Source organism: Haliotis rubra, unplaced genomic scaffold (genome assembly GCF_003918875.1).
Source record: "Haliotis rubra isolate DU_JTF1 unplaced genomic scaffold, ASM391887v1 Scf49, whole genome shotgun sequence".
Classification (NCBI taxonomy): Eukaryota; Metazoa; Mollusca; class Gastropoda; order Lepetellida; family Haliotidae; genus Haliotis; species Haliotis rubra.
The window spans coordinates 2840788-2867999 of NW_025767179.1; the positions used below are offsets into that span (position 1 = coordinate 2840788).

Genomic DNA, 27212 nt, shown 5'->3' on the forward strand with positions numbered 1-27212 from the left:
AAGTAAGTGGGGGTCTTCCCGACCTGGAGCTTTGTAGGTCAAACTAATACCCTGGACGTTATAGCAGGTAAATTACTTGTGATTCCTTCCGAGCTTTGTACTTCTTAGAATAAATCTGGACCTAAACCTTGAGGATTAGTCCAAAATGAACTGAATAATCACTGTTTCACCCCCTCTTGACCCATGGGGAAGTCCCTTGCCTTATGTCATTCCGGTGTGGCCAAAGGGATTCAGGGACTGAATGGGTCATACAGGTGCCCCTAGTCACAACAAGGAACTAAGGAGGATCAGGTGTTCACAATGCAGGCCTTGGATAATTGGGTGTGGTCGGTCCCTGGTTGATCATCGCCCATGCATTCTACCAATGCTTTGTCTGGCCGGCTCATTTGCGTATAAGCAGTGTCCTGACTAAATTAAACTCACTCACTCGCTCTACCGCCCGCCCGCTAGCCCACTCTCCTACTCACTCACTTACCGTTCAGACACAGGTACCTGTATATCAATGATTAGATTCTGCACCATTCTTGTGCTCAGATCACTCTCACTCACTCACTCACTCACTCACTCACTCACTCAATTGACCCTACAGTCAAGCACAGGAGAATGATGATGAGTTTCAGACGTATACAATAATGACTCCTCTTATATACCCCTTTCCTTCCTGATGTGGTGTCTGTACTGACACATAACACTCATACAGATATGCTGATGTCTGTCGGCGGAGTTCATTCAGTACGTGACAATAGAAGTGGTGTACGTATCCTGTTCGTTGTTGTGCATCACTGTGATAGCATCACATGAAGAGTGAGGAAGGTGGGTGTGATGTCACCGGTTGGGTCTAAGGTGACATCTTCTCTGTCTGGGATTCAACCAGCCAACGAAAAAATAACATTAAAATGTATTTTATTTAACCTGTCTACTTAGTAGTGTCTGCTTAGTTGTAATGGATACAAAACAACATTAAGATGTACAACTGTCTGCTTAGTTGTAATGGATACAATACAACATTAAGATGTACAAATGTCTGCTTAGTTGTAATGGATACAATACATTAAGATGTACAACTGTCTGCTTAGTTGTAATGGATACAATACAACATTAAGATGTACAACTGTCTGCTTAGTTGTAATGGATACAATACATTAAGATGTACAACTGTCTGCTTAGTTGTAATGGATACAATACATTAAGATGTACAACTGTCTGCTTAGTTGTAATGGATACAATACAACATTAAGATGTACAACTGTCTGCTTAGTTGTAATGGATACAATACATTAAGATGTACAACTGTCTGCTTAGTTGTAATGGATACAATACAACATTAAGATGTACAATACTGTACAACTGTCTTAGTTGTAATGGATACAATACAAACATTAAGATGTACAACTGTCTGCTTAGTTGTAATGGATACAATACATTAAGATGTACAAATGTCTGCTTAGTTGTAATGGAAACAATACAACATTAAGATGTACAAATGTCTGCTTAGTTGTAATGGATACAATACAAGATTAAGATGTACAACTGTCTGCTTAGTTGTAATGGATACAGTACAAGATTAAGATGTACAACTGTCTGCTTAGTTGTAATGGATACAATACAACATTAAGATGTACAACTGCCTGCTTAGTTGTAATGGATACAATACAAGATTAAGATGTACAACTGTCTGCTTAGTTGTAATGGATACAATGCAACATTAAGATGTATTAAAGTTTGTTGTGACTGCAAACAGGTGATATATATAGTGTGACCAGAAATTATTGAGAATTTTAGGAATATGTTTAATTGGATTTCTAGTATAAACAACCTTGACCAGCTATCAAGTGCATGATTTCATTCAAGAGAGACAACTCCGTTAATCCTTTTTCATTAGTTTGTGAAGAGTTATCCCCCTTTGTTTACTTGCTAGCAGACGACATTTTCAGTGATCCTCAGTATTGATGATTAAGAGAAGAGGAAGTTGATTTTAGAGTATAATAAGAAGGACATCAGATCAGCTAAAGTCATTTCAAGTAGAACAGGCATCCCTTTGTCCACTGTTTATCGTGTTTTGAAAAATATTGCAAATGAATATGGCCTTGAGCACCAGGGAGGCACAGGTAGGCCGAGGAAATTGACTGTCGGTGACAGAAGGCGACTTGGTATTCTTCGTTTCTAAAAACAAACGAAGGAGTTTAAAAACTTAAGGCTGGATATGACTGATAGAGGAACTGTGGCTGTCTGTAAGGAGACAATTAGAAGTGAGCTGCATGCAATGGGTTGGCAGAAAAGTCGAGGAATTCCATCACCGATCATGAAACCTGAACAAAAGGAGCGAAGGTTGAAATGGTGTTTACAGCATAGAAATTTTAACTTGGACAATGTGATTTTCTCAGATGAAAGTTCTGTGTGGCTGTTTCCTTATACACTGAAATTCTGGACCAAACAAACTGAAAAACCTTTGTATCAGCGCCCAAAGTACAGTCCGAAATTTAACGTGTTGGGTGGCATATCTGTGTTAGGGGCATGCCCCTCTGTGTATTTGAAGGGAATATGAACAGTGAGCGGTACACAGATATTCTCGAGGGACATTTACTTCTATCTGCTCATGTGTTCTATGGAAATTTTTTGATTTTCTAGCAGGACAACGACCCAAAACATCGTTCAAAGCATTCACAGGCCTGGTTTCGGACCGAAATTTGACATTATTAGATTGGCCAAGCTATAGCCCTGACCTAAATCCAATAGAAAATGTTTGAGGACTTATGAAGGAAAGTGTCAATAAGAAGAATCTGACAAATATTGCTGAAATGAAAGAAGAGGTGGTCCGATATTGGGACACCATGGACCACGACTTTCTAACTTCTTTGATCAGTAGTATGCCCCGCCGCATTGAAGCCTGCATTGCTGCCCATGGTGACTTGACAAAATACTAACTGTTCACCTGTCTTTGAATCTAGAGTTATTTTCTGCTAATATTCACATTTAATACGTGAGTAATGAGTGAATTTTAAAAAAAAAATTGCAATCTTAAATTCTCAATAATTTCTGGTTGTACTGTAGAGAGTTGATCTTCCTCTGCAAGATGTGATGTCTGTGGTTATAGAAGGTTACATTTAAATCAGATTTAATACTTGTCACCTTATTGAGCTGGATGATGGCTGACTATTCAGACATAGTGTTATTGCAAATCAAGTTCAGATTAGTACCATACCTTATGTTTTGTTTACTTGTTTACAGAAACACACCAGGTGTTATAATTCCTGACTGGCAGGTACCCTGTCATTGTGTCTAAAACACATCATCAAATAATAGAGACATGTTTCTGCAGTTCTCATCATGAACCTCCATCCATAGAATTGGTGGTTACAATTGTTCATCAATAATGTTCAAACATGGTGTGGTATGAATGTTGCTTAAACATAATGAAACATCTTTATACACTGGTCCCTCCCAGTATACACGCACACACATGTGCATGCACAAACGCACACACGCAGCCACCTCATGCCTCTCCACACTTTTCCGAACACTTTTCCCCACACATTTCCAGATAAACCCTGGGACAGTGGGGTAGCCTTGTGGTTGAAGCACTTGCTTGTCATGCTGAAGAACTGGATTTGATTCTCCTCATGGGTAGAATGTGTGAAGCCCATTTCTGGTGTCCCCTGCTGTGATATTGCTGGAATATTGCTTAAAGCGGCGTAAAAGCATATTTACTCACTCGCTCACTCCAGACATACACAGCCCCACAAGCCCCCACACGTTTCCAGACATACCCACCCTCCCATAATCCCACACCCACCCAACTCACCCACACATCCATGCACTCGCCCACATAACGACCCATCCATTCATCCATGCTCACACCCAGCCGCGCACTCACTCACCCACATACGCAATAGTACATCTAACCGTGTTCATCCATTTTACCAACCTCCATCAGACCTCAACTTACTTCAACAGCCATGTTGATAACAAGAAATGACAAAAAATAATCAGCCATGACAGTTTTAATGTCTCATTATCCCCTACTCAAGACCTTTCCCTGGCAACCTAACAAATCCATGTTTCAATCACCCACTCAAGTGAATCATCTTCAGTCTGTATCAGGAAATGGACTCCTTACCCTCATAAATCTAGACTTACCTCATACATAAAAGTAAATGACATGATTACAAATTACATTACAAGAACGAAATTGTAAACGAAACTAGTCATAATATTTTTCGTGGAAAAATGTTCGTGTTAGGAAGAGTACACATAGACCTTGTAGTAGGAAAGCAGTATATCATTTCACCACTGTCATACTGACACTATATTACTTAGAAACCATGATTAATGTCTACACGCTGTGACGTGAGTTAATGAGCTACAGTCCCTGTCAAAATACTCTACATGAATATATGTATAGGATATGTCATGGGAAAATAGCATGTGAGAATTATCTTCCACACTGCTGCTGTCAATGTTCTTTGTCCAACAGGGAAGAGTGTGTGTTTCTTGTAGGGAGGGTCAGGATAGTATCATAATGTACCATTCTTGTCTTATGGGGTGTGAAAATATGCATATGATAAGTATCTCACCACATTTTGTAAAAGAGGACAGATCGGTTGAATGTTTGGGAAGAAAGGAAGACGGTAAGGATGTGTGATGGAAGGAAGTGGCTTGGCTTGATACCACTGACTGCTGATGGAGGGCTTATGTGAACACATTGCACTAATAAAGCTGATTAATACCATCAGGGTTACTTTCTCCCTGCATGGCAGGCATTGATGTCTTGTGATAATAACTTGGGCTATTAGCGTGAGTAGCCATCCGTGACTTCCCTAAGTTCACACTTCACTTGCTGCATTTAAGGATGCAAGTTTCTCTCACAGGTTGACATAACCAACTGTGACTTGCTTCATTAAAAATGTAGAGTATTGTGCCAATAGTTATGTTTTGTGTGTGCTGGGTTTGGACACGGAGCTCTCACAACAAATGTCAGTGATGACTGTGTTTACAAACATGCTGAATATGACCCAGTCATTCCCATACTTCAGGGCTTACATAACATAGGCAGACCAGTCACCCTGAAGGTAGGTGTGTGTTGACGACGTAACAGTGTGAAACATGACTTGGTTATGGAGTCAGTTTCATGCATGTGCTTTATGCATGAAAATAAAGGTATAGTAGAGGCCAGGTCTGAATGTGAACTTGGTAAGAAGGTGGACCTGTTTAGCAAGTAAATAGGTAAAAAAAAGTAGATACTCTTTATTTAACATGTAATTTGTTTTCATGATATGTTTAAGTCTGTTCAGAATGTAGACCGTATTAGAATGTAGACCAGCTAAGAAAGTAGATTTGTTTGGAATATGGACAAGTTTAGAAGGTAGACATGTTCCGAAGTCATACCCAACAAGAACTTGGTTGAAGGATTTGTTCTAAAGACAAGGATGTTATCCAGTTAATACTAGAATACACTTGCATTTTCTGTATTATACCAGGAATATGGCGAAATATACCCAATAAACTGAGTATATATGTTATACAGTAATAAGAAGGCAAGGGTTGGTTGGCGATGTGACCTGTAGAACTGGGAGTGTTGTTTTTCACTTTTTCCTTGCTAGGCCATAATCTGATGTCATGCAACTTGAAAAACAGGTCTCCTAAGATGTGGTTTCTCACCATGATGCACTCAGTACTATCCTTTCCCCAGTGACAAAGTCCACAACTCACTACATCAAAGAAGGGAAGGGTGGGTGTTGCAGCAAGTGACGTTGCCTCGAAACATGAAACATGAGACTGAAAGTCATCAAGGTAGTATGAGTGTAGTTAGGAACAGTCTCATTGTGATTCTACTTCATTGTCCCCAACTGTCATCATGGTACACCACAGGGTATGATGTAACCTCCATTGTCCAGGCTCTGCTAATCCAGAGTTCCCATTTTCTGATGGATTACTGGGATTACTGTCAGGAGTAAACTTCTGCAATACTGCAATGTACCATTGAGTTTTGAAACTGGAAATTTGTTAAACAATGTTTGCAATTTCTTAATTAAGGGGGGGAGGTGGGGTAGCCTAGTGGTTAAGGCGTTCGCCCCTCTCGCCGAAGATCCGGGTTCGATTCCCCACATGGGTACAATGTGTGATTCCTATTTCTGGTGTCCCCCGCCGTGATATTGCTGGAATATTGCTAAAAGTGGCGTAAAACTAAACTCACTCACTCACTCACTCACTCATTCACTCTTAATTAAGGCCCCCCTAAAGTATATGTCCGTTTCCTATTAGATGCTTTTTAAAATAGGGTAGGTGGGTCGATATTATCTTCGGGTTTTCTTCAGGATAGGGCGCTTAGGATAACCGGAAGCGGACATTTTCTTTTATGCCTAATATTGAGGAGTAACTGATGGCCTACATTCAGGGGGTGTCACTGTATGTTCTCTGATTGACACTTGGTAATGGAATGGATAATGGATGACTTGGTCTGCGGGATTGGGATGAAGGAGCAGGTTACCAGTCAGTTCAAGGCCAACTCAAGTGTGACTGATGTATTTACAAGTTCTAGCTGTTGCCACATGCTCATGGACAGCTGGTTCCTTTTTTTCCCAACATGCTCTCCTCACCAACCACCTCCTTCTAGGCCCTGTTCCAAACGATCTGAGCTCCCCAAATAGCATTCAGACGTTGGCCCAACGTTGGCAATGGTGTTGCCAACATTGCCAACGTTGGGCCAACATCAGAATGCTATCTGGGGCTGAGATTGTAACTCCAACTACAGGATAACCTCCTTCTAGGCCCTGTTCCAAACGCTCTCAGTGCTGAGATTGTAACTCCAACTACAGGGTTCCCTAGGCCCTGTTCCAAACGATCTCAGTGCTGAGATTGTAACTCCAACTACAGGGTAACCTCCTTCTAGGCCCTGTTCCAAACGATCTCAGTGCTGAGATTGTAACTCCAACTACAGGGTAACCTCCTTCTAGGCCCTGTTCCAAACGATCTCAGTGCTGAGATTGTAACTCCAACTACAGGGTAACCTCCTTCTAGGCCCTGTTCCAACGATCTCAGGGCTGAGATTGTAACTCCAACTACAGGGTAACCTCCTTCTAGGCCCTGTTCAGCGATCTCAGGCCCTGTTCCAAACGCTGAGATTGTAACTCAGCTACAGGGTAACCTCCTTCTAGGCCCTGTTCCAAACGATCTCAGCGCTGAGATTGTAACTCCAACTACAGGGTAACCTCCTTCTAGGCCCTGTTCCAAACGATCTCAGTGCTGAGATTGTAACTCCAACTACAGGGTAACCTCCTTCTAGGCCCTGTTCCAAACGATCTCAGTGCTGAGATTGTAACTCCAACTACAGGGTAACCTCCTTCTAGGCCCTGCGATCTCTGTAACTCCAACTACACGACCTCTCAGGCCCTGTTCCAAACGCTCTCAGTGCTGAGATTGTAACTCCAACTACAGGGTAACCTCCTTCTAGGCCCTGTTCCAAACGATCTCAGTGCTGAGATTGTAACTCCAACTACAGGGTAACCTCCTAGGCCCTAGGCCCTGTTCCAAACGATCTCAGTGCTGAGATTGTAACTCCAACTACAGGGTAACCTCCTTCTAGGCCCTGTTCCAAACGATCTCTGCTGAGATTGTGCTGAGATTGTAACTCCAACTACAGGATTGTAACTCTCCTTCTAGGCCCTGTTCCAAACGATCTCAGTGCTGAGATTGTAACTCCAACTACAGGGTAACCTCCTTCTAGGCCCTGTTCCAAACGATCTCAGTGCTGAGATTGTAACTCCAACTACAGGGTAACCTCCTTCTAGGCCCTGTTCCAAACGATCTCAGTGCTGAGGGATTGTAACTCCAACTACAGGGTAACCTCCTTCTAGGCCCTGTTCCAAACGATCTCAGTGCTGAGATTGACTCCAACTACAGGGTAACCTCCAACTACTAGGCTAGGCCCTGTTCCAAACGTTCTCCAACGGGTAACCTCCTCTAGGCCCTGTTCCAAACGATCTCTGAGATTGCTGAGATTGTAACTCCAACTACAGGGAACCTCCTTCTAACCTCCTTCTAGGCCCTGTAACCTCCTTTCCAAACGATCTCAGCGCTGAGATTGTAACTCCAACTACAGGGTAACCTCCTTCTAGGCCCTGTTCCAAACGATCTCAGTGCTGAGATTGTAACTCCAACTACTTTATAGAATATTGCCACTGGTCCTGAATGGAATGCTGTACAATAAGCATCTTATCACAGACTCAAAGTACTGAGGTCGCTTTTTGGAAAGGGTCCTAGTACTGTTGCTCAATTTTTTCTAGATATTCTGTGTGTTTGGGACAGGTAAACCACCTCACCCTATGTCAAGATCTACCTTTACTGTGGTGATTAGGTCCTCTTTATCTCCATCTTTACAAATGATCTCAACAGGCAACAGGGTAGTCTGATTCTCCCCATGATTTGGTGATTAATATCATCATCCACAGATGATGTGGATTGTTCTTCCTCCTGACTATTTCAAGCCTCCATGTTTATGTAATGTAATTAGATTTTTGTAGAAAGAATTGCTCCTTGAGGTGGGTATGGGTGGCCCAGCTGTTTGAGCCACCACAATTCACTGAGCAGAGTTGCATCCCTTTATAAAACCTTTGATTTTGTGTTTGAATCCCAGGTTGCACCATAGTGTTCATGGGTTACATCACAGTATTCAGTTGTTACATCAAGACCTGCATCTCTTTAGGCTTTCTTCCCATGCCAAGCTGACACACTGACGTAACTCAAATACTGCTCAATGCAGTGTTAAGATCATCTCCCTCACTCAATTAACCCTCAGAATTCCATTGTTGGACTAACACACCTATGGCTTTAGCCACCCCTGGGCCATTTTGTACTTAATCTTTGCAAATGGCCAACTTATGAGTTAAGATACCACTCATAAAGTTAAACACCACCTAATTCTTTCATATTACTGCAGTTGCTCTGTCAGAAACTTTGACTAACGGGTTACTATAGTATAAAGAAAGAATCATGCTGTCCTTCAAGTCCTTCGAGTAGTGTATATAGACGCTACCTTGGGTTGGCCCTTACTGAGCAGAAGGCCTGCGTTTAGTTCATCACAAGGGTACCTTGTGTACAGTGTCATGAAGCCATGTATTGGTTTCCCCGGCTGTGATATGTTGGAGTGCTGGAAGTGATGCTATTAGCAGCCTCAAACTCCTTCACTCACATACATACAACCCTTGAACAACCGTATGGTTGAAGTCCACGACAGCCAGCTGGATCTTCTGGAACAAGTCATATTGTATTGTTCATTCATCATGTGAGAGGAAGCTGACCCAGCATTGGCAGCCTGTTTATAGTTGCAATACTCTCTGTATCAAGAGACAATCTCTTTATATCCTCCCTCCTTGACCTAGGCGTGACAAGATGGGTTCACTGACCCTCTGTGGCTAAGCATGGACAGCATGACATGGACAGGCTGCATGATGTGTTAGCATCTAGAGTCAGGGAGGAATTAATTACTCTATTTGCGCTCTGCTTAGGTTCTAATAGAATTTCTTGGTTAAGTTGAGTGGAATATCAGCTTCAGGGTCTTGAGAGTAATCCTGATTGACAGCTGGACACAGACACTGAACTGAAGGTGTCTCCTTCTTCAGAGACATCTTGTATGCAGGTTGAAAGGAAGAGGTCTTCATGGTGAAGTCTTCACAAAATGTGGGGGCTTTCGTGTCTGAAGTGGACTTACTTGTGGAAAATCAGGTGTTGATGTCAGTGATCTGAATCAGTGATTACATTTGTCAGCTGATGAGTGTATTTTTACCCCACAATATCATCAGCACAAGGTGACCACAAGAATCTCCAACACAGGTCAGTAGATACATATATTCATTAGCTGGTGAAAATCTCTCAGCTGGAGGTATGGCCTGTGAGAAATGTGGATTTGTTAATCACCCACTGGCAAGTTAGCTTTGGTAATTGATTGAGATTTAGATGTTTAAATCAAACAGTTCTGAATCTGTTTTATGCTGTTTGAAAGTTAGCATAATTTTATATGCTACTGAAAAATAGGTGCATCTGACCTTGTGCTGATGTAATCAGGGCTCGATTTAGTGCTTTGTTACTTGCACCGGTGCAACCCAATATTTACAAAGTGCAACCTAGTTATTAGTCTAACTTGCACCAGGTGCAAGTCAATTTTTGAGACTTCAGCTGGAAAACAGAATGATGAGGAACTGAAATGGAAGAGTGGCTCTGATGACTGTATGAGCAGTGACTGAAAGACTTACTGTTCATGAAATTTTAGGAAGTAAGATAACTAATGTTATCAGTCCCAGATTTGTTGTTATAATGTTCTAAACTATCATTACCAAAACTCAAGCATCATATTTTATACAAGATTTTATATTGAGCAGCAGGTGCAACCTGTTTATCTAATGCAACAAGGTTTCTACCTAAATTGCACTGTGTGCAAGTACGTTTCATTTCTTTAAATCGAGCCCTGGTAATGGAACCCATGGTGATCATGGTACTGGACAAAGTAGGCATGCATGGTCTCCAGTGTCAGTGCACAAGACACTGAATAATAGTATCTCTACCTATAGTAAAACATGTATTGAATGAGATTCATGGGTAAATGACATTGATGAAGCTGAACTCTTACAATTTCATTTGAAAAAAATACAACTGAAAGGAAGTTAAGGAACATAAGAGAATCACTGTTTTACTTTTAAGTTGCATATAATAGATGAAATGAGAATATATATTTCAAACCTATTTTGAATGTTCTTAAATATTTCCAGGTTGTGTTAGATTTGCAGAAGTCACAAAGTCGTGTTATTTAAGAAATACAGTTCGTTCTACCCTTGTGTATTGTGTAATAAATTACACTTTCGCCCTCAACTATTATAGTTAAAGCACGAGGATGCTTGCGTGCGATTGCTTTTACGTTATACACTATACATGGGGGTAGAGCGAACTGTATTTCTTTCCTAAGATGCCAAATTTAATACTTACCTATGATTAATCTAAGGCAGTAAACAACCAAAAGAAACGACAGTGTCATTGATCTTAATTAACAATCCTCACTCAGGGCTAACTGACGTGCTGTTCTATTGACATATCTGCCTCCCACGTTAAGACGCACGTTACCGTTGTGAACAGTGGATTGTTTTGTTTCTATAGAACACTCACATCCTTATTACAGTTGAACTGTTTTGAACCTGCTAAGTACCGGGACACCATAACTGTCATAACAATCGGTTTTCTTTCAGTAAATTCTTATATAATCAGCCTCCCAGACCCTAAAGTATGTATTATATATAATCCCAACTCAAGTCATGCATGCTTTGGTCAACTTTGCTTTGGCTCTGAAATTAAGCATAATTCTTGACTCCATTTGAACTTTTTTATTTTGTTATTATATGGTTTTGAATAAGATATCTCTATATTAGGTACAAAATGGTTCTTCTAGGTCTTTGAGAAGGGCTAGGGGTGTGAATTAAACCTTTTTTCATCAGCCTCAATATTACTGTAATAGAATATCATTTTGCAATATTAGTCCCAGAAGATTATCTTAATTTATAAAATATATATTCCCATAATAAAATAATAAAATTAAACTGAAAGTCAGAAGAGAAGAGAATATCAGGATCTATAGGCTCCGTAGACTGTCAAATATAGACTGAGTGATTCAATTTTAGTTTAGTGAGGACTGGGAGGCCAGCTCCTGTTGTACAGATGAGGAGCGTCAGTGTACACCCACCCTGGCATCAGGAGGAAGCTCTCAGAGCTTTGTAAACTCTCCCAGGAAGTACACCCAAGTTACAAACTCCAGCTCATTATGCTTGTTGAGGGCTGTATAGCCCAGGTTCTGGGTGGTACAGAGCATAGTCATCATCAGTTGGCAGATGGACTCCCACAGCGTTGGGATCATATTAAAACTGCATCTTTCGTGAAGTCTTGTTTGAAGGATGAAATAAATGTTTATAATGTGAAGCTAATTACTATATTGACATGTTGAAGCAGGCATTGTAGGACATTGACAGACCAGGAATGAAATCATGCATGTAGTCAAATCATTTTGTTTCATTTTTAAAGAGGCCCGTGAAGATCCGGGGTAGAATAGGTCTTCAGCAAACCCATGCTTGCCACAAAAGGCGACTATGCTTGTCGTAAGAGGCGACTAACGGGATCGGGTGGTCAGGCTCGCTGACTTGGTTGACCCATGTCATCGGTTCCCAATTGCGCAGATCGATGCTCATGCTGTTGATCACTGGACTGTCTGGTCCAGACTCGATTATTTACAGACCACCGCCATATAACTGGAATATTGCTGAGTGCGGCGTAAGACTAAACTCACTCACTCACTCACTTTTTTAAAGAGTGAGTGAAATTTCTTTAAAGTCCTTTAACTGTCAGGTTATGTGACTTCGTGAGAAGAATGTTTGAGGAAAGCTGATAATGAACCAGGTGCTGAAAACTTTCTTGAACTTCAACCAATGGCCAAAATGCTGCTGATATGGTCAGTGTCAACTGGTTCACCATTGAAATGTACCCAGAGTCTAAAATGGGCTGAAATGATAGCCCGTTAATCCTGGATTGGTTTATGGCAATAACAATATGGCAGCGACAGCTTCCACCTGAAATTCCCAAGAAGACATTTCTCAGTATTGTAAGCGATATGCCATTTTCCTGAGTTGAAATGTTTTCTGGGTACAAGAGGTGGGTAGAAAAAAGTATCACATAAACATGAAAGTACTCTTGTGTTTCAGGTGATGGTCTCAATGTCATAGTAAAAATCTCACTTCGTCAACACATCATTCATTACTCATATTGAAAATTTAAGTAAAATATGTTCACATACCAACCTTCCCACATTCAGGAACCTTTAAAAAAGTGTTCAGATTTAAATTCGTGTTCGCAAAACAATAACTTATACAATAGTTCACCATTTTGCCAGAAGATATTAGAGAACTGGGAGTCTTGGTAACAGATTGCCAGTTAATATTCCTTGCAAACACATAAGCCTTCTTTGTAATTATCTTGTTTAAAGCACTGATTGAGAATTTGAATTTTTCAAGTCATTTAAACAAGATTTACAGTCTTGGAACAGTGAAACAAGTTAAGACAAAGTGTGGCCTTGTGCTTTAAGGTACTGTTATGTAAAACATTTGTTTTTCTTCTTCCCTAACTGAGAACATAGATGGTGCAGAGCATGCTAAGGATGGGCTGTACCACTCTTCTCACTCGCTATAATTAATTGTCATAATTTCCCTTAAACTAATATTGTTTATTTGAGGTCACAAGGCTAATTAGAATTAAGCAGATTAACTCCTAATTTCTTTACCACTTTGAAAAAAGTGTGGTGGTTAAATGCTAAACTTAGTTGCTGATGGCCTGATCTGGCTAATTGAATGTAGCAACATAAATAATGTAAAGCGTTAATGACGGGTCCCAGTTGCAGCTTTCTGTGTTTGATTGACAGGTGATTGACAGGTGTGTCTAGCCGTGTGGAACAGGGAGACTTGGATCAGGTAACTAAGATGGCTATGAGTGCAGCATAAACAAGATAGGAGCTCTTTTTGTGTCTAACTTTACTGCCCTGTCTCAAAGGAAATTTGGATTAATTAACTTTTTACAGTTTCAAGTTCTGTCAAACATTTGGGCTTTTTTTAACGTGCAGCTACAGATTACATAGTTAGCATATGCTGAGCTTTGCCAAGAAGGTGTGTTTCAGACTTTCGTAGAAGCTTCTCTCTGTCTTAATCATGCGTCCATCTATCCCACTCCTTGGTAGAGTGTTGTGTGTACCTCAGAATTGGGAGGGCAACATATATTCAAGTTGTCTGAACACTGGCCAACACTCATACGTCCCTGGTGATAGTTCAGTATATTGTCCCCATTATGTGGCCATGTAGAATCTGTGGTGTTAGGGTGAGTGAGTTTAGTTTTAGGCTGCACTCAGCGATATTCCAGCTATATGGCGGCGGTCTGTAAATAATCGAGTCTGCACCAGACAATCCAGTGATCAACAGCATGAGCATCGATCTGCGCAATTGGGAACCGATGACGTGTCAACCAAGCCAGCGAGCCTGACTACCCAATCCCGTTCGTCGCCTCTTACGACTAGCATGGGTTACTGAAGGTACATTCTAACCCAGACCTTCACGGGTTGTGGTGCTAGGACCATCATGAATGTTAAAGAAACATTCACTATCATCTGTTCCCAACATCGCACTCATGTAGCAATGTAGATGTTGGTGGGGAGATGGTGGATGATAGCTGAGGGCTTGGACATCCATGAAAGATAATATATTCCTCTGTATTGTTCCAGCTCATCTGTATTTAGGGTTGGTGGGGTAGCCTAGTGGTTAAAGTGTTTGCTCGTCATGCTGAAGACCTGGGTTCTATTCTCCACATGGGTACAATGTGTGAAGCCCATTTGTGGTGTCCCCCGCCATGATTTTGCTGGAATATTGCTAACAGCGGGGTAAAACTAAACTCATTCACTCATCCACACAGTCATCTATATTCACATCTAATTGTAGGCTGTTGTAGTATTTGTGATGTATTGTTTAGTCTAGAAATGCGACTGTCATCATGCTCATCGAATTTCCTTGATGCAAATCAAGTCCATATCATTGTCTGAATATCTTGCTGCAGCAGAGAATGTCCACATCCTTGTCTGGCCACATCCGTGTTCATGTTTCATGAGTGCAGTAGTGTGTCCACATCCTTGTCTGGTCACGTCCTTGTCTGGTCACATCCTTGTCTGGTTACATCTGTGTTCATGTTTCATCAATGCAGTAGTGTATCCACATCCTTGTCTGGTCACATCCGTGTTTGTGTTTCATCACTGCAGACTTCCCTTGATTCATATCTATGCTCTCCCTGTTCTCAAAGTGTTTCTGAGCACCAGTATCTAACATGAAGCATGAAACTAATCATGGAATTGATGAACTAGCTGGAATACAGCCACTGGAATTAATGATCAAGATAACTTCAAAGCTTTGCTCGTGCTATAATGACATCAGTTATGGAATGGTTGAGTAACTTCTATTAGATTTTCATTTTCCAATTTAAAAAAAAGTTATTCATGCAATATATCGGACATTCTACTCTACTTAAAATATAATTCAATTTTCTCCCTTGATCACTGAACTAGATCTTTGCTATGGTCTTTTACCTCACTAAATCATCCCCAGTATCTTTCTTCTTAACATTAACATGGCATATGGTCACCTTTAACTCTCTTTGCCCTTGGTTGTGCATCAACAGGTTTGACTAAAGGGTGCTAAGAGAAATTAAGTATCATGATATTGATAAACAGTAACAGGATGAACAGTTGTGTCACAACTGCCTGCACTTATGATTAATAAAGTTATATCAAAACAGCCTGCTTTTATGTCTCAGCAGTGGAGTCGTTAGTGGTATATCTGTATATATTACAGCAGCCCAAAGTTAGTAATATTACAGTCTCAGCAGCGGAACTCCCTGTTTGAACCCCCTCCTCCCCTTCCCATCCCTTCCACTTGGCTCCATCAGTGCAAAACATTAACTTCAGTGTGGGGAAGGGAGGGGGGTGTCGAACCCCCTGAAACACATGCACACACGCACGCATGCGTGTGCACATACTAATACCAATGATCATGTAATCCTGAAGTATTCTAGTTATATCAGACCAACAAGCAGTTATCACTACAGTTATATCAGACCAGCAAGCAGTTATCACTACAGTTATATCAGACCAGCAAGCAGTTATCACTACAGTTATATCAGACCAGCAAGCAGTTATCACTACAGTTATATCAGACCAGCAAGCAGTTATCACTACAGTTATATCAGACCAGCAAGCAGTTATCACTACAGTTATATCAGACCAGCAAGCAGTTATCACTACAGTTATGTCAGACCAGCAAGCAGTTATCACTACAGTTATATCAGACCAGCAAGCAGTTATCACTACAGTTATGTCAGACCAGCAAACAGTTATCACTACAGTTATATCAGATCAGACCAGCAAGCAGTTATCACTACAGTTATATCAGACCAGCAAGCAGTTATCACTACAGTTATATCAGACCAGCAAACAGTTATCACTACAGTTATATCAGACCAGCAAGCAGTTATCACTACAGTTATATCAGACCAGCAAGCAGTTATCACTACAGTTATGTCAGACCAGCAAGCAGTTATCACTACAGTTATATCACAGCAAGCAGTTATCACTACAGTTATATCACAGCAAGCTGCAGTTATCACTACAGTTATATCACAGCAAGCTGCAGTTATCACTACAGTTATATCACAGCAAGCTGCAGTTATCACTACAGTTATATCACAGCAAGCTGCAGTTATCACTACAGTTATATCACAGCAAGCTGCAGTTATCACTACAGTTATATCACAGCAAGCTGCAGTTATCACTACAGTTATATCACAGCAAGCTTCAGTTATCACTACAGTTATATCACAGCAAGCAGTTATCACTACAGTTATATCAGACCAGCAAGCAGTTATCACTACAGTTATATCACAGCAAGCAGTTATCACTACAGTTATATCACAGCAAGCTGCAGTTATCTGTCATAAAGTCATCTCACAGTGGTCCTTAGTCAGCTATTTCACATCACTTACTAAAACATAAATGAACATCAGCAATGCAAACCATCAAAGCTCTGAAACCTTTTGAAAGCTGAAAAGAGTATTAACATTGAAATGAGCAGAGGGTTAAACGGAGTACATAATCCAGAATACAGATGTCATGAACTGAGGAAGAGAGCAGTTGTTGCCACACATTCTGTCATATACATTACATGAACACACAGACTTGCAGGCAGGCTTCACCACTGTCTATTTGAACACAGAGAAGGAGTATGTACATGTCAACAATTGGTAAGTAATCTAAGCCCTCTGCAGCCTCCAAGACCACAAGAACACCTCTAACAGCGGTGCCTATATCCCCTACCCTTATTTATTTGTGAGGCCCTTCATTCATTCATCACTCTGCAAGTTATCAAGAGAGCTTGCAGTGTGTTGACTGAGCCGGTCTCTCTGTGAAATGTAAGGCTTATTTACTATTACTCTGCGATTATTTACCGAGTGTTTGCCCATCTGTTCCAGGTATAGGTTTAGGGGGATGGTTATAATTCTCTCCTATTTTTCCATCCTGGCTTTTTGTGACTTTTCACCCTTACTTGCGAACGTATATCTTCTATTTTATTTCTTTTTATCTCATAGTGATCTCGTGAGATTTCTGCAGTCTTTGGTTTGTTTTTGTCTCGTATTTCGGCAGGTTTATGATCCGATTAGTATTTATGCCTGGGCTCTTTTGTATTTTTGATGCTGGTTTTAGTTGGTGCGCTTCATTTGATCTTCTTGATTATTTTTTACAGTGAAAAAATGTTTCCAACAGAAGTGGAGAGACATCTAACCTTTCTCTTTAAAATGATAGTGTTTCATGGCTCTATTTCTGATCTGCTTTGTAGTTTCTTGAGACATTCTGCTCCATGTGGACTTAGAGCTGTGACATTGATCCTGGGTGAGAGTGTAATTTAAGGGGTAATTATTTTACTGAAATGTCTGTTGTCAGCTGAAAGGTACAATGTTTATGAGAAATGAAACGTCAACTGCCTTTCTGTTGAGAATCGTGAGGTTTAAGGATGTCTATGTTTGGGGAAATTTTATTGCAGTTAAAAATAGTTTGAACCAATTCTTTGGCAGTTTGTTTTTACTGTTTGTTGTTTTACACTGATGTAGTCTGTGATCCAACTATGAAAGTACAGCCTGTTGATAGTGAGATGTGGGCAAGACAAACCAGTGATTGATGTTATGAACAAATCACCATAATGTCGGGTCATGATGACATGCAGTCAACCAAGTGACCTGGGCCTAGATTTTCGAAGCTCTCTTAGTGCTAAGATAGTCATAAGTGCCATTCAATAACATTAACTTACGACTATCTTAGCGCTAAGACAGCTTCAAACATCTAGGCCCTGATTCATTGTAATTACTTATTGCAACCTCTAGAGTGAGTGAGTGTAATATTCATGCAATATCACAGTGGGGCGACTCCAGAATTGGGCTTAAACCCATATGGGGAATCAAACCCTGGCCTTTTGACATGATGAGATAACACTTTAACAGCTGGGCTATCTCACTCATGAAAATTGTGTAGTTGATGCGCTGTTACATAGAACTTCAAACCTAGACTAACACTTAGTCTCTGAATATATGTAATTTTGATAGTAACCAACCTGAGGAAATCTAGATTTGCTTCATTTAAGGCTTTAGCAATACAGGGAGGGTCAGGCAGTTGGTTAAATAATGCGGTCCAGGGACTGTGAGACAGACTTCTTCAAACCCTGTATATGTTCAAATGTCTTATATCATGATATTGATCATGATGGGTAAGAAGGCCATATAATGTCTTGATTGTTGGTATAATATACATGTCTTGAAGTGTTGTGTCATTATGTACAATATCCTGATGTGTTATCTGATAATCTGGGACATCCAAATATTCAGTACAGTGGTATTTCTGACTAGTGTGTGAGACTTTTCTCCTGACAATGAAGAATTACTACAAAACATTCAAGTTGATCACTGAACAAATTCCATTGAAATTCTTTTGAACTGCATCATGACTTATAGAACCCACTTGGTTCATTGAGCCTTTTATTGGATTGAACAAGTTGTTGATAGGGGGTATATTGGAGAGCCTGCTGTTTGGTTATGAAACCTGTTGGTTTATTATGGAACCTGTTGGTTTATTATGGAACCTGTTGGTTAGTTATAGTACATATTGGTTGGTTATAGAACCTGTTGGTTGGGTATGGAACCTGTTGGTTGATTATAGAACCTGTTGGTTGGTTATGGAATCTGTTGGTTGGTTATGGAACCTGTTGGTTGATTATGGAACCTGTTGGTTGGGTATGGAACCTGTTGGTCAATTATGGAACCTGTTGGTTGATTATGGAACCTGTTGGTTGATTATGAACCTGTTGGTTGGTTATGGAATCTGTTGGCTGGGTATGGAACCTGTTGGTTGATTATGAAACCTGTTGGTTGGTTATGGAACCTGTTGGTTAGGTATGGAACCAGTTGGTGCGTGAAGGAACCAGTTGGTGCACTATGGAACCAGTTGGTGGATGATCAAATCCGTTGGTGCAGTATTATTATACCTCAGTACATATTATTTCTAACCATTTTCAGTTTGTAACATGTGTATGTTGTGTCCATCTTTGAAATCTGTTATGAATTTAGTTTATCCTGTGGCTCCAGTGCAAGTGTAATCAGTACAAAACACTAATGTTTACTGCCCTTCTTTATCTATTCCTCTTCTTTGTAAGTGCCTGTTGGAGACTGTGGTAACTAAATAGATAATAAAGTCATCAATCTCAGGCATAATGGCCTATCACCATGATCATCTTGAATCTTTAAACGCTGTCCTCCATCGCTGGAGTGTGTAGTAACGTATACATGTAATTGATGCATTTATCGACTGTCTCACAACAAATATTTAGGTAGCAATTAACATGGTGATAAAGCAATTTTCTGACAGCCTTGTGGCGGGATGGTATGAAGTGTAAATGGTTGTCGTGGCCGCAGCACCAGATGGGTTCCATACACAGCCAGCAGCAACAAATCTAGCCTTGATCCAAGTCTGTACTCCGTGATATGGCCATGGAGGTGTTGTGATTCTCTTCTTATAACATGCATGTCTTGATAAGGTGACAGATGTCATATATCTCGGAATGAGAATATTTTACGGGGACCACTTAGTCTTTCTATTTAAATAATCTTGGAAATATTATTGAATCATTTCCTTGGAAACTTAAGTCTGCTACAGACCCACCTTGGCTTAGAACATAATCAGATCTCTGGGCAAAGGAGATCCATCCTATATTTGAACATCTGTACTAGAGGCCTATATCAGCTCTCTTCTCTGGTCAGGAGATCCTTCACACTTCTGTAGTGGAAACCAATATTGGCTTTCTGGTCAGGAGATCCTTCACACTGCTGTTGGAGAGACCAATATTAGCTCTCTGGTCAAGGAAATCCTTTGCACTTCTGTAGTGGAAACCAATATTGGCTTTCTGGTCAGGAGATCCTTCACACTGCTGTTGGAAAGACCAATATTAGCTCTCTGGTCAAGGAGATCATTCACACTGTAGACAATTGCATAGTCCATTAACCATGTTATATTTGCATCTGTCCAACCCAGACTGTATGTAGTGTTATAGTCCATTAACCATGTTATATTTGCATCTGTCCAACCCACACTGTATGTAGTGTTATAGTCTATTAACCATGTTATATTTGCATCTGTCCAACCCACACTGTATGTAGTGTTATAATCCTAAATGAAGCAAGTCTTCATTGTCCACAGCGTTTACTCTCCTCTGGCTCCTTTTCAGTTTTAATGTATATTTTATATTTCAATCAAAATTATATTTTTGGCGAGACTAAGCATCCGTCTATGTGTCGTGCTGCAGGGGGTGATGGGGAGGCCGACATAGATCTCCTTCCTTAGATACGATCCGATTTGTTGAAGAGTTAGTTGCAGGTAGCTGCTGAGTTGAGTTGGTCCCTGAATGTTAAACAGTGTGGGTTTATCTGTGATTTATCAGAGGATTCCACTTTACTGTCATAAAAAGTACCGATGATGCTAATAAGTACATTTATTATGTGTTTAGGAGGCTGTTTCTGATTCTGGGCAGATGTTAATGTTATGTAAGACATTCTCAGGTTGTGGTTTATGGTAGACCTATAACAAGTGTATGTACTGCTCCCTTTGGAGTATGCAGCTTCTTGGAGCTATCATGTGGTGCTGCTCACATCAAGATGTCAGAATTAAGAACTCTCACTTAAAGCTCCAGATTAGAGAAATTTGGAAACACCCTCGGGATCTAACTCACAAAGCAATCATGCATTGAAAGGTGCAAGCGTGAAGAGTTTATCAAGACAGCGATTTGTGTTGGAGGTTTTGGTAACCCAATATTGAGTAGATGTCATATAGTGTGCAGTATCTCTTTCAGCATCTATGGAGATCAAAGAGTATATCTCCAGTACAACTTGTGGTGCTCATTCTCAGTGTTCCCTGCAGTGAACTTGTTGGAATAGCGATAGTACAGGAGGGCTGAAACACTTCACTGGTAAACGTGACAGTCAGCAATATTCCTGCTATATGATGGCGGTCTGTAAATAAGGAATCTGGACCATCCTTAGTGATCTTTAGTGTGAATCTATGCAGTTGGGATACGATGACCTACATCAACTAATGTCAGTATACCTGACAATCCCTCCTGGATTCAATGACGAATTTTTAAGAATTCTGCGTCAAATTTAAGTGAATTCTGCATCCCATTTTTCAAAATCCTGCAAAACATTCTGCAGTTAAAAACACACAAAATAATGCAAAGTCTTCCAAAAGATTAATTTTGTGAACATAATTGCAGTGTCAACTTCATATAATATTATTGTAAGGTGCTGAAGAAAATATTACCTTATGAATAAATCATTTTTATTCATGAATATTTTGAAAATATCGTCATAACAAATGTCTCAGTTCGTTTTTGTGTAACCAATCATACTTCTGACATTTACCCCAACTTTTTGTTTCGGTTGATAGTCATGACCAATCTTGATTCAACTTTCAAAATATGTAAATTCCGTGGCAGAAAAATGGCAAATTCCGCCTACCAGACGTTTTTCTGCATCAAAAGGTAATTTCCACAATTTATTCTGCAGCCGCAGAATCCAGGAGGGACTGACCTGACCACTAGATCTTGTTAGTTGCCACTTTCAACAATCACTGGTTGATGAAGATGATTTCCAGCTCAGATTCCCTCTCACATACTTGCTTATGTTCACACACATGCATACATTTGCACACCCACTTTCACTTTCTCGCTCTCGCACACACACACTCTCTCACACACTCACTTTCTCGCTCTCACACACACACTCTCACACACACATGCACACACTCTCACACACTCACACACACTCTCTCACACATGCACACTCTCTCTCACTTTCTCGCTCTCGCACACACACATGCACATTCTCTCTCACTCACACATGCACACACACACACTCACTCTCACTTTCTTGCTCTCGCACACACACTATCTCTCTCTCTCACACTCACACACACACATCCACACACACATACATCAGTATAGAAGTGCAGTGTAATGCTATAGAGAACTATGTAAGTGCCACATGTTAAGCTCCAGTTCAGCACACTCTACATGACACATCTCCTCACGTTGGACAACATGATCCAGCTGTACAGCATGCTGTTCTTCAAGCACACTTGTGTTGTTGAGGTGCAGTTACAGAGAACTACTGTTTTGTTAATGAGTACAGATGTATTTGATTAGGAGTCCACGATTCTTAAATAAGAGATAATTGCCTTTTGTTGCTCATGGTTAATAAACCATTAACAGACATTGAATCAAATTATTCAGATGAAGTTATTTTATTGTTTTAAATTATTCTGTTCATTTAGCCACAGTTGATTAATGTTTATGGTTTCAATGGAGGATCTGACGTTATCAGTTGTTAAATGTTGTGCGAGATGATAATTATTGTTATGATATATCATACATCACAGTTGTATTTACGTCTTTGGATATATGCCATACATTTCAAGCCTGTGAAGTGGGACCCTTCATCATATATTCCAATCACATTTTCAGTGCGGCTGCATGATTAATTTCACTTTTTTAATCAGTACAAAATTGGATATATATCTACATAAACAGGGGCGATGGGGTAGCCTAATGGTTAAAGCGTTGGCTCGTCACGCCGAAGACCCGGGTTCGAATCCCCACTTGGGTACAATGTGTGACGTCCATTTCTGGTGTCCCCCCGTGATGTTTCTGGAATATTGCTAAAAGCGGCGTAAAACCAAACTCAGTCAGTCAGTCTACATCAACACATTCTTGTAGTGTGTAATGAGTATATGCTGAATCGAGACATATTTATAACACACTAGTATTGACTCCTACATAGTCCACTGCAGAGTTGAATGTAGTCCTAATTTGTAGTTTGATATTTCTGTTACTTCAGGAGCTGAATTCAGATTCAGTCAGTTCAGTAGGGAGCTCCTGTGCTTGTGTCTAGTATATATTACAGGTGGAGCTGCGTTGCTGTCACCGTTTCTGGTTTTGATTCTGCTACACACGGAATACCTTCTGTCCAAAACACAATGTTTCACAGATATTTCTTAAGTTCCGTAGAACTAAAGAATGTTTTGTATGGAATGGCTTGGAAGTGCTGAATGTGTGTTCTGAACCTCTGCCATGTTAACTAATTAAGTAAGCAAATAATGAGCAAAACCGGTTGAATGTAAGAAAATAGTTCCTACAAATGCCAAACTTATTTCCTGTGTGTCTCTCCACTCATCTCTCCAACTAACAGCATCATTGTTGATGCTTGATTATTGGAAAGAAGTAAGGCTTTCTCCCCTTGCCCATATGGAAGGGAACTTTGCGATGGAGGACTATTTTTCCGAAGTTATATTTGAAGACTGTTTAAGTACAGGTTATTGGCAATGATGTATTGAGGTAGTATTCTTTGAGCTATTTGATATTGGTTGACATTGCAGACATTGTGGTTCTGTTTCAGGTTTGTGACTATGAAAATAGCATATCCAGACATCACTTGACATCTGCTGAGCGCACCAACTGACCAACCACCATGAGGGCAAATCTTCTCCACTTCGGACTAACACTCATAGTGTTCTATACGCTAGCGGAAGCCAACAACCGCTTTCACGAAAAACACAAAGCATATTACAAGACACCAAGACATCGGCGAAATAAAAGTGAAAAGCCTAATATAGTTATTGTGCTTACAGACGATCAGGACCTGTTATTAGGATCGCTAGATGTCATGCCGAAATTAAATCGGCTGATACGAAATCAAGGTGCATTTTTTAATTATTCATTTTCATCGACACCCATGTGTTGCCCGTCACGGAGTTCTATATTGACAGGCATGTACACACACAATCACAATGTGTACACAAACAATGACAACTGTTCCTCTATACAGTGGCAACAGACCCATGAAACAAGGACCTTTGCTACCTACCTTAATGACAGAGGCTATCGAACAGGTGAGCTGTCTTCTCATGTTTATGTAAAAATAAAATGGAGAACTTGTGCTCTTACTTCATCACGATAAAAACGTGTCCCCTTCCCCTTTCTTCTTGTGACAAGATATATTTGCTGTTAAAGTGCTGGTGCAGGTTTTCTATCTGTCATAGAACAAAGGTTAATACTCACTATCCACAAGCCATGTAACTGTACTCTACAGACTGCAGAAACACCGCCATTTATATTGGAAGCAGATTGCACTATTTTCATCTAATCTGTATGGTTCATGCAGTCAAGTGTTTGTTAATGGAAGCCTGTCCTGCTGGATTGTACAAGTGTCAGAGTTTAAGGCCTCTATAAACTGTATACTTTATGGTACTTTATCGGCATATTGATATTGTCACCTGACCAAAGTTGGGATCCCCCTTTGGACATTTTGCATGTGCTCTAAGTAATCCATGTTCAAGTACGGGAGATCTCCCACAGTTCCAGCTGTTGCCAATCAGGGGACACCCTATCCTTACCGAATGGCTTTCATTCTGTTGCAGACTCCTTGACTTCCTTTTTCCGTCAGTAGCCAGTTGTAAATTGGGGGATGTAGACTTTGTACACTTATTGAGATGTTGCCATGGTAAACTAGACTGTCGTGACATACATTCAGGTCACTCTGTGATTAATTTGACAGTTGCCATTTGTCATAGCATGTCAATTGTAATTTGATCAAAATATTGGGACATTATTTTTTTGTTTGTTTTTTTGTGCTGCACAATATTCCTGCTATTTGAAGTGTTCTGTAAATAACTGAGTCTGGACCAGTCAATCCTTTGACTGAGCATCAATCTACACAGTTGGGAGTTGATGACATCAACTGCATCAACTTTTGCCTAACCACCATCCATTTAGATATCTCTCGTTCTAAGCTGAGGTTACTGGTGACCTCTATTCTTATTCAGGTTAAGGGGGCGGTGGGGTAGCCTAGTGGTTAAAGCGGTCGCTCGTCACGCTGAAGACCGGGGTTCGATTCCCCACATGGGTACAATATGTGAAGCCCATTTCTGTGTCCCTGCCGTGATATTGCTGGAATATTGATAAAAGCGGCATTAAACCATACTCACTCACTTAGCAGGTTAAGGAATCTAGACACTGCTGGGTGGATTACGGAATGGCCCATTGTTCGCCATTCTTGCCAAAGGGTTCAGTTCTCAATTTGTGAAACTTCTGGCCTCTGTCACCACGATATTGCTAGAATACTGCTGAAAATTGTGTCAACGCGTGTTATCAAGCCTACTTTAGGGCGTGCACATATCCCAGTAATTGAGGTGTTGCTTCAGTAGTGCATCCAGGAAGAATGTGCTAGTTACAGTGTAGATACTGCTGTCAACCACTGGATTTCCAGGCCAAGACTTTGGTATTTACCACCTGCTATAATGTGGATAGGCTATTGATGACTAGAGAGTAATGCAGCATTTACTTACATGTTCTTATTCTCCTGCAGGACCTTTTATTTCCGGATAAGACTGCCCTGAGAATTCTTGGACAATATTGGGGTTTTTTCAACCTATTTTTTGTTTATAAAGTAATAAAAAAAGTTAAAGACCACTTGTTTCTTTCATAACAGATTATCTTGAGTTGTTTTTAAAGAATCGGAATCTATTCAGACTCTTGGAGTCCTATTGTTTGGAAAGGCAAGTAGGTAGCAGTGTTGGGAATTGGTTAAAATCTCATAATTGATGATTGGTTCATTACAACCGATCAATCATCGAAAATAATTGGTTAGCGTCATTTATGAAATTTGTTAATGCACATAAAATTAAAGAAAAAAACATGTTCTTTTGGGTCTTTTTGGCAAAATTTCACATCTTTAAACGATGACTAGTATGTTAGGAACATAAATTTCTTGGAGCCTTTAAGATAAATTCAATCATGACTTGGAACGAGCTTGTAGTGCTTACAAAATGTAACAGACAAAACCAACCATGTGAAAAATATTGTTAATGAAAACAAGTGTTCCAAAATTGGTTGTGTTCGATTATGAGAAATTATGATCGATTGCTTGGTCGTTTAGTCACTACGACCAATCTTTGATTATTTCAGTTAATCGGAATACCACTGGTAGGTAGTGGGATATTAACGGTCCAGCTTGTCACAGTTTATGGTATATGATTCCCCATACCGTGTGTTCCTGGCTATGATATGCTGCTAGAATGTTGCTGGAATTTTAAAAGAAGATTAACAAATTGCCTTTTAGTTAACAGGACTTTTTAAAAATGCAATGTTCAGATGTTATTAGATTTGCATTGATTTTTATGTCGTTTTGATTGATTGTCATTGAACCCCATTTATTTTTTCACTCTTTAAGAAGCTGATGATGATTTCAGAGTAGATTTATAAAAGATTGGAAAATGCTTTTAATTTGATTAACAATTTTTTCTTCATGCAATTCTTCTTGTTATCTGATTTACATTTTGGCATTAGATGCAGCAAACTGGAGTGCATGTTATTTGACCAAACCAATATACAAGATCAGTAATGATCAAGTAGAAGTTTATTCAATCTGCGTTGCTCTCCCATAGAATGCTATAACAGGTCTCATCTTGGAATCCACACAAAGTGTCAGTTGGCTGGTAAATTGGGAAAAATCACTATTTTGTTTGAAATAGTGATATCTTTTTAATTCTGGTTTTCTTACATTCACAGTCTTTCTGAGACTGTATCCTCACTTTACCTTTGATGCATTAATGAAAATTGTGGCTTCAAATCCTCTTCCTCTATGGTCTTGCGGTGAAATACAAGGCATCCTACAAAGCTATGTAATTAGTTATGGGGGCGGTGGGGTAGCCTAGTGGTTAAAGTGTTGGCTTGTCACGCCAAAGACCCGGGTTCAAATCCCCACATGGGCACAATGTGTGAAGCCCATTTCTGGTGTCCCCCGCCGTGATGTTGCTGGAATATTGCTAAAAGCGGCGTAAAACCAAACTCAGTCCGTCAGTGTAATTAGTTATGCCTCGATTCAAATGAATTTGGAATTTGTTTAATTCCAATGTGTGAATTTGTACTGACATTAGCTGTAGATTTGAGCCCTTATGTTGTCCTGATGATGTCTAGATCAATTTTGTATTATCTTTTGGTTAGACGGTTAAT

General features: G+C 40.1%; 1 protein-coding gene across 1 annotated transcript in view; it reads left to right on the forward strand.

The window, feature by feature from the left end:
• LOC124291304 (putative extracellular sulfatase Sulf-1 homolog) overlaps nucleotides 1-27212 on the forward strand; it is a 107754-nt gene that overhangs the window by 47454 nt on the left and 33088 nt on the right. The window contains exons 2-3 of the mRNA XM_046728277.1: nucleotides 13445-13493; nucleotides 23599-24091. Of these exons, the coding sequence (XP_046584233.1) occupies nucleotides 23671-24091 (421 nt within the window). The 5' untranslated portion in view covers nucleotides 13445-13493; nucleotides 23599-23670. The remainder of the gene's footprint in view (nucleotides 1-13444; nucleotides 13494-23598; nucleotides 24092-27212) is intronic.